The sequence below is a fragment of the Otolemur garnettii genome, unplaced genomic scaffold, assembly GCF_000181295.1.
Source record: "Otolemur garnettii isolate 467f Iridium unplaced genomic scaffold, OtoGar3 scaffold00127, whole genome shotgun sequence".
NCBI lineage: Eukaryota > Metazoa > Chordata > Mammalia > Primates > Galagidae > Otolemur > Otolemur garnettii.
In genome coordinates, this window is record NW_003852522.1 from 309,682 (window position 1) to 317,538 (window position 7,857).

General features: G+C 54.1%; 2 protein-coding genes across 7 annotated transcripts in view; one reads left to right on the forward strand and one right to left on the reverse strand.

Annotated features, from left to right (window-relative positions):
* The window catches only part of DDX39A (DExD-box helicase 39A), a 9,359-nt gene extending 5,295 nt beyond the window's left edge, over window positions 1-4,064 (forward strand). For both annotated transcript variants that reach the window (XM_012810215.2, XM_012810214.2), the window contains 8 exons: window positions 1,165-1,257; window positions 1,658-1,841; window positions 2,539-2,657; window positions 3,017-3,148; window positions 3,229-3,338; window positions 3,428-3,572; window positions 3,692-3,839; window positions 3,935-4,064. In XM_012810215.2, the coding sequence (XP_012665669.1) occupies window positions 1,165-1,257; window positions 1,658-1,841; window positions 2,539-2,657; window positions 3,017-3,148; window positions 3,229-3,338; window positions 3,428-3,572; window positions 3,692-3,839; window positions 3,935-3,951 (948 nt within the window). In that variant the 3' untranslated portion in view covers window positions 3,952-4,064. The remainder of the gene's footprint in view (window positions 1-1,164; window positions 1,258-1,657; window positions 1,842-2,538; window positions 2,658-3,016; window positions 3,149-3,228; window positions 3,339-3,427; window positions 3,573-3,691; window positions 3,840-3,934) is intronic.
* Window positions 4,065-4,161: 97 nt separating this feature from the next.
* ADGRE5 (adhesion G protein-coupled receptor E5) overlaps window positions 4,162-7,857 on the reverse strand; it is a 16,422-nt gene continuing 12,726 nt past the window's right edge. For all 5 annotated transcript variants that reach the window (XM_023518028.1, XM_023518027.1, XM_012810122.2 and 2 more), the window contains 8 exons: window positions 7,340-7,522; window positions 6,289-6,480; window positions 5,685-5,911; window positions 5,485-5,551; window positions 5,290-5,381; window positions 5,042-5,210; window positions 4,856-4,957; window positions 4,162-4,774 (listed from right to left, as the gene is read on the reverse strand). In XM_023518028.1, the coding sequence (XP_023373796.1) occupies window positions 4,745-4,774; window positions 4,856-4,957; window positions 5,042-5,210; window positions 5,290-5,381; window positions 5,485-5,551; window positions 5,685-5,911; window positions 6,289-6,480; window positions 7,340-7,522 (1,062 nt within the window). In that variant the 3' untranslated portion in view covers window positions 4,162-4,744. The remainder of the gene's footprint in view (window positions 4,775-4,855; window positions 4,958-5,041; window positions 5,211-5,289; window positions 5,382-5,484; window positions 5,552-5,684; window positions 5,912-6,288; window positions 6,481-7,339; window positions 7,523-7,857) is intronic.

A 7,857-nucleotide genomic window follows, 5' to 3' on the forward strand; every position in this document is an offset into this window, starting at 1 on the left:
CGCCCGGCTATTTTTTGGTTGCAGCCATCATTGTTGTTTGGCGGGTCCGGGCTGGGGATTCGAACCCGCCACCTTAGGTGTACGTGGCTGGCACCTTAGCCGGTTGAGCTATAGGTGCCGAGCCTCTTTGTGGGTTTTTAAAATTAAGTACAGCTGGGCGGCGCCTGTGGCTCAAAAGGGTAGGGTGCCAGCCCTATATGCCAGAGGTGGCAGGTTCAAACCCAGCTCTGGCCAAAAAAAAGAAAAATTAAGTGTAGCATTTGGTTGTGACAAAAATCAGAAAAGGAGGGGAGAAAGAGAGATGTAAAAAGTTTACTTATTGAGTACAGTGAACACAGACTGAGCAGTGGGCACACTAAAAGCCCTGACATAAGCATTATAAAAGGTATCAGTGTAACAAAAACATCCATATCCCTTTAATATTTTGAAATTTAAAAAAAAAAATCAGAAAATACTGACAAGCCAGAGCTGAAAAGCACCTCACAATTACAGAAATGTTGCTATTAGTTTAGTATATACTTTCCTAAATGGTTACCTACAAAAGTAGAGTCACGTTGACTATAGTTGTCACTGCTCTTCTTGCTGATCGGTCCTGTCTGTCTTCTTCTGTTAATGTCATGTTCTACTCCTGGGATAACTTAAGTGAATTCCTATGTTTTTCTCTTAAGAATCACCCTGGGGTTGACATCCTTGATGCGTGTATCCTTGTTTTCTTAGGGCAAATCATTAAGGATGAGGACTTTGTGAGTGGATGTCATGTGTTCAGTGTTTTGGTGTTGTAGGCAGGGACAGCATGAGAGTGGAGACTTGGGAATCTGTTTGGGAGTGTGGGGTCCCTGTTACCAGAGTGGACTGGGTCTAACTGTTGCTTAGGCCATTTTCTGTTCCTGGCCTCATTATAGGTCCTGCCTTCAGGAGATGAGGCCTCGGGAGCTGTGAGAGGTTGTTGGAGTGAGGGGTGGGGAATGGCTAGGAAAGTGAAGGCAGTTGGATCTATCCTTCAAGTGGCCCACCAGTGTAGGGAGCAGAATGGTGTAGATGCCCTTGTCAAGAGGGGATGGGATGGATATGGCCACCAAGGAAAGGGAGCACCAGTGTGAGCTCTGGCAGGGGAGGGTTTAGGACCCTACCTTTATTAAAGACCTCTTTCCTGCCACTCTACAGGTGACAGTCTTGGTCATGTGCCATACAAGGGAGCTGGCCTTCCAGATCAGCAAGGAATATGAGCGCTTTTCTAAGTACATGCCCAGTGTCAAGGTGAGTCCCTCACACTGGGGTAGGCTGGGTGCTATGTGGTCTTCTGTAGCTTCCCTGGCCTTGGCTCTGGCCCCAGTTCTGGTCCTGCCAACATTTACCAAGTTTGGCGGCAGTAGCTGTTACTGAGGTTTGTGGTAGTTTATGTTCCTTAAAAGCCAGATGAATTATGTATGACTCTCTGGGGCCTGTGCAGGCCCCAGCATGGGGCTGCCTTTCACTGGAACCATGCAGGCTTTCAATCCTCCTGTTCTGAGGTGCCAGTGCTGGCTATTGGGTACTTGGGGGGTGGAGGGTTGTTGGGTCTGTGCTATCAGGGCCATGGATGGGGTGCCAGCATAAAGTAGGGTGTGAACATGCAGCCCCCAGACAGGCGGAAGCCACTTCCTTTGCATCCCTATAGGTGTCTGTCTTCTTCGGTGGCCTCTCCATCAAGAAAGATGAAGAAGTATTGAAGAAAAACTGTCCCCATGTTGTGGTGGGGACCCCAGGCCGGATCTTGGCCCTTGTGCGGAACAGGAGCCTCAACCTGAAGAATGTGAAGCACTTTGTGCTGGACGAGTGTGACAAGATGCTGGAACAGCTGGGTGAGTGTCCCTACTGAGCCTGTGGGGCTCCCCAGGCCCACCCAGCATACCTTCCCCTCCCTATACAGCCCAACTTAAGAGCCAGTGTCTAGGTGGCCCTGACTGAGCAGGCCAAAGACTCCCTGAGTGGGTCTCATGGGTGGCTGACGCATAGGTCTCCTGAAAATGATTCTAGGGAACTGTCTATAGTGTTAGCAGAGTGGGACATGCTGCTTCTGAGCCCAAGCTGAATAGGACCAAAGGGCCCACATGAGCCAGTGTCCCTGCCTAGACATAGAGGCGCACAAACACATACCTGTAGGAGTATTATGGGTTAGTTTTAGGCCTCTGCCTGCCCTCAGTGAGCCCCGAGAGGGCCGGTGGGAGATGGGCTTGTGTCCTGGGAGGTAGCTACAGCTCTCACCCCAGCGGCTATCTCTGCCTCAGGCTCCCCTCCCTGAAGCGTGGCTCGAGGCGCACGGCACGGCTGCTCCGCTCTGGCAGCGTGTAAGTGGATTGCAGCTCCTCCAGCGCCTGCGCTGGCTTGTCCCCCGAGTCCAGCCCTTCAGGCACCTGGGACTCGCCCCTCCCTTCTCTCCCTCGTCATGGCGCCACTGGCTCCCTGGCACAGGTCCGGAGGGGTCTGGGTCTGGTCTGGGGTGGGGGTCCTGGTCCAGCAGATACTCATGTCCATCTGTTTTTTGCCCTCCCCTCCCAGACATGCGGCGGGATGTGCAGGAGATCTTCCGCCTGACGCCCCATGAGAAGCAGTGCATGATGTTCAGTGCCACCCTGAGCAAAGAGATCCGCCCTGTCTGCAGGAAGTTCATGCAGGATGTAAGTAGGGCAGGGCCCTGGCCCACCCACAGTGGTGGAGACCTCAGCACAGCAGCTTCAGCCTTCCCCAAGGGCATGGGGCCACCCACACTGCCCACATGGCACAAAGGATCCTGGGAGGCTGGTGAGCCTTCTTCCTTCCCCTTAGTGTTGTCAAACTGGGAGTCCAGCTTGATCATGTCTGAGCCGGACCAGAGCTGATTCCACCTTTTGATAGCATGAGCTTTACTGAGATTGGGTGCTGCAGGCCCTTTGGGATGCATCACACAAAGGAGTTTTCTTTGGAAGGTTCTGTCTGGGCAGCCAAGATGCTCAAAAGTGAGTCTTGCTTGCTCTTCCCCACCTCCCTTCCCCCACAGCCAATGGAGGTGTTTGTGGATGACGAGACCAAGCTCACACTGCATGGGCTACAGCAGTACTATGTCAAGCTCAAGGATAGCGAGAAGAACCGCAAACTCTTTGATCTCTTGGATGTGCTAGAGTTTAACCAGGTGATGCTTCTGTTGGCTGGCCTATCCCAGGGTTCTGGGCCTTGGGAGACTCTGGCCCTGACTGCCATTCCTCTTTCCAGGTGGTCATCTTTGTCAAGTCTGTGCAGCGCTGCATGGCCCTGGCCCAGCTCCTCGTAGAACAGAACTTCCCAGCCATTGCCATCCACCGGGGTATGGCCCAGGAGGAGCGGTGAGTGCATGCTGCCCACGACGGCCACAGGGAGCACCACCCAGGAACCCAGTATCTGATGGCCTCCACTTGTTTCTCCTGCACCCCAGCCTGTCACGCTATCAGCAGTTCAAGGACTTCCAGCGGCGGATCCTGGTGGCCACCAATCTGTTTGGCCGAGGGATGGATATTGAGCGAGTCAACATCGTCTTCAATTATGACATGCCTGAGGACTCTGACACCTACCTCCACCGGGTGAGTGGTCCCACAGGGTGCCCCCTTCCTGGGATGGTGGTGGGGCAGGGCCCCAGCAGGCTTTCCCTCACATCCTGGGATGCTGTCTGTGGCCTGATTCTGATGCTGTCTTCCTGCAGGTGGCCAGGGCGGGTCGCTTCGGCACCAAAGGCCTGGCCATCACTTTTGTGTCTGACGAGAATGATGCCAAAATCCTCAATGATGTTCAGGACCGGTTTGAGGTGAATGTGGCAGAACTTCCAGAGGAAATTGATATCTCCACATACAGTAAGTAGTTTGGGCAGGGCAGGGATCTGGAGTATGGGGCAGAGGACCCCTCCGTGGGACCCTCTGCTCACCTGCTGCCTCCATGTGTCTTGCAGTTGAACAGAGCCGGTAACCACATGCCTCAACAGCCTGGAGCCGCCCAAGTGCTGCTTCACACCAGATGGGTCTCTCTTTTTATTGTTCAAAAGCTGTAGATTTGTGTAAGAATAAATTTTTATTATGGAAGCTTGGCTCCCATCCCATCTGTTTCTTGGTCATCTCTCAACATTTCACGGACACCAGAAGCCTGGCCAACAAACCCCCACCAACAAGCAAGGCCATCTTCTGTAAGCATGTGTTATTTAATTTTAAGTATCAACATCGAAAGGTTCATACAGATTAAAAACATAGTACACAATGTCCACAACCTTCAAAACAATGAGAACCTGCTGTTCTGAGGCAGGCAGGCCTCTGTACCGTGAGTCTTAGGCAGGGACCTTGTCCCCGCGGGCCTCTGACATCAGTCTTAGCTTAAGAGAGAAGTTGAAGCCCAGTGCTTTGGCTTCTTGTTCCAGGGCAAAGACAGATAGGAGGAAGCCAGGCTAGGGCAACAGCCCTCAGTCTGTCCACTGTACTGGCCACATGTACCAGGGTGATGGGCTGCAGCCCTGGGTCAGCACCTATCCACCCTGGGGCACAGCTAGGGTGGGGCAGAGAGGCAGCTGGAAGTAGAACTGGTGGTGCTGACTTTCCATCTTACTGGGGGTTCTGGGGTTTGGTGCCAGAGTACAGCTGCTGCCCCTCTCTGTATAAGGGTGGCCTCAAGAAGAGAGGGTGGAGGGTGCAGAGTAGGAGAAAAGGATGTTCCTCAGTGCAAAAGCTGCTGAGCCTGCAGGTGCTGTTACCTGTTGCCAGAACCATGGGATTCACATACCAGAGTCTGACGCCCTGAGGGCCTGGAGAGAAAGAAGAATGTGAGGCCTGAGCCCTGCCAAAGGGCCTTCCTGAAATCCCTTGGCCCGGACACAATCCCTTACCCGAGTTGTCTGATTGTGGCTTGTGTTAGACGAGGAAGAGGTGAACTCTGAGTACTTGTTCCCAGTGACTAGGCAGGCCCACTTCTGGTATTCCTCCCGCACCTGCTTCCCAGACAGCAGGTCAGGGAAGAGGAAGGAGCAGGTCCCAGGCCCTCCCCACCTGGATATTCCCCAGCTGTGGCCCACCTTTCTGTTGAGCAGGCAATGTAGCACGTAGAGGAAGAGGCCCTGCAGGCAGTTGAGAATGGTGAAGATGTAGGCCCACAGCCAGTTTGCCTCCTCCAAGATGAACAGGCCAAAGACCCAGGTGCAGCCCAACACAAAGAGCTGGGCAATGGCAGTGATGGTCAGCACCCTGTGGGAGGGCAGTTGCAGTGTGAGGGCCCTGCCTCACCACCAGCTGCGCCTCTCACCTTTCCTACCCCTCTTCTCACCTGGCTTTCTTTAATCTCTTCATGTCTGGATTGATTTCAGAAAACTTCTGGGTGAGCTTCCAGATGGTAGTCACAAAGATGACAGCATTGCACTGGATTTGGAGCATAGATTGTGCGTTAGAGGAGAAAGATGGTGCTAAAAGGACTCAGTAGGGACCCTGCTGCTCAGGCTCTGGGCAGGGGGTGGGCAGTTACCAAAATGATGAAGGTCACAGGTCCCAGGAAGCTCCAGAGGAAGCCATGGCTCAAGTCCAACCAGCAGCTGAGAGGGAAGGGAAGGATCCCATAAGCGCCCCAGGAGGTCCAGAACCAAACCAGAGGGCAGCCAGGCAATGACTGTGACTCTGCCCTTGTGCCCTGGCCTGAACCCGGCCCCCAACTCGTCCCCAACTCACAAACTCTGGCGGCCGTAGCCCTCCTTATAAGAGGCCACCGAGATGGCCACGATAGATAGGGGCACGCCATAGCCAATCAGGCAGAGCCAGCGGGTTCTGAGGCCCTGGCCCTGGAACACCCGCACCACGAGGAAATAGAGCTCCAGTCCTTCCAGGCTCATCCAGCAGAAGGCGGCCAGGAAGCAGTAGTGCAGCAGCCCGGCCACCAGGCGGCAGCGCAGCCCCACCTGTGGGGCGGGGGAGGAGAAGTAGGGCGACCTCAGCACAGGACTGGGCACGCGCTGCCAAAGCCTGTGGGTGGGGCCTGGAGGGGAGTGGGTGGGGCCAAGGTCTGAAGGGCGGGCGGGTTGGGGCGGGGCCAGACTTCCAGGACCCACCCCTAACGAAGCCTACAAGTGGGGATGAGCCGGGTCCGGGCGTGGCCATGCGCCCCCAAAGCCAGCTCCCCTTAAAGAGGTACATCACCACTGTGGGTGGGGCCAGGTTCCAAGCAGTTACCGGGCTAAGTGCCTCCCAAGGTCCGCCTCCCCAACCAAGCCTCGGAAGTAGGCTAGCCTCCTGGACCTCTGACTTAGCCTTCTGGTGAGGGTGGAGAGGGCCTTACCTCTCCACTTTCATTCTCGATGCCGGCCAAAAAGATGGCGGAGCCCACGAAGAGGCAGATGCAGAGGTGCAGATGTATGGTGGTGCGTGAGCCCTGGATGGGCCGCACCAGTAGGAAGGTAAGAATGCACAGCAGCAGACAGATCAACGACAGCACCAGTCCCACCTTAGTGATCAAGGCCAGCTTCCAATCCTAGGGGTAGGACAGGATGGGCAGGGTTTTGTGAGGACCTTGAGACCTTCCTGCCATCCTTGTGGTCCCGGTTTATCAAAACCCCCCATAGCCCACCTCTCTGACCTGCTCCCTTGCTCCGCCTACACCTGGGCACACCTATCAGCTGGTAGTTGTGGGATAAAGACCTCACGTTTTTTCTATTGTTTTTTTCTTTTTGAGGTAGGGTCTCCCTCTGTTGCCAAGCTGAAGTGCCAGTGGTGCAATCGTCGGTCACTGCAGCTTTGAACTCCCTGGCTTTGATGATCCTCCCACCTTAGTCTCCAGAGTGGCTAAGAATATAGTCGTGAACAACCACACCTGGCTAATTTTTAATTTTTTTGTAGAGATGGGGGTCTCGCTATGTTGCCCACACTGGTTTTGAACTCCTGGCCTCAAATGATCCTCCTGCCACAGCCTCCCAAAACACTAGGATTACAAATGTAAGCCACCACACTTGGCCAGGATCTCACACTTTGGTGATTGCTGGGCCCTTGGACTGGGCCACCAGCCTCCCCCACTCTGCCTGGCTAATTCCATTTATCCAACATGGCCTAACTTATCTATGAATCCTACTGAGGCCACATACAGAAAGTTGTGTTCCCTTGGAATGTTCTACATGGGAGCTTTTAAAGATACAGACAGAACGAGGGGCACTGGCTGCAGCAAGGCCTGCAGTGCTAGGCCTCGCCATTTAGAGGGTTTTAGAGAAGGGGCCTGGGGCCATCTGGACTGTGCAACCATATAGACGTATTTGAACAACCAGTTGGGCCATATCATGGAGAACCACCTGACTGTCTGGTCACGTGTGGGCTCTTAAGAACAGCCCCCAGCTGCTCACCTGCACATCATAGTGTGCCATGAGGATGGCAAAGCTGCTCAGGTGGTGGCATTGGCAGGTGGTGCTGTTATTCTGGCTGCCCATCTTCTGGCAGCCCATGGTTGCCCAGTGCCCACTTCCATTGCTGTTTCTCTTCCAGAAGGCACAGATGAGCTCTTGATGCTTCTGCTTAGGCATCTTGTCCTGTGAGCAGATGGGGGTGGTCAGAGAGGTTCGCTTGGAGCCCATTCTTGGGTCCTGGGCTTGGGCTGAGCTTTTCACTGGGATGAATATTTACTAAGCACCTACTTTGTGTAGCAGGTTTAGGGACACAGCAGTGAACAGGGGCCAAGACAAGTCTCTGCTATTGTGGGGCTGACATGCGAATGGGGGATAGGGTACAGACAATAAATCATAAACCTAATAAGTAACCTAGATAGTGTGTTAGAAAGTAACAGTTGTGGCTCGGCACCTGTGGCTCAAGTGGCTAAGGCGCCAGCCACATACACCTAAGGTGGCGGGTTTGAATCCAGCCCGGG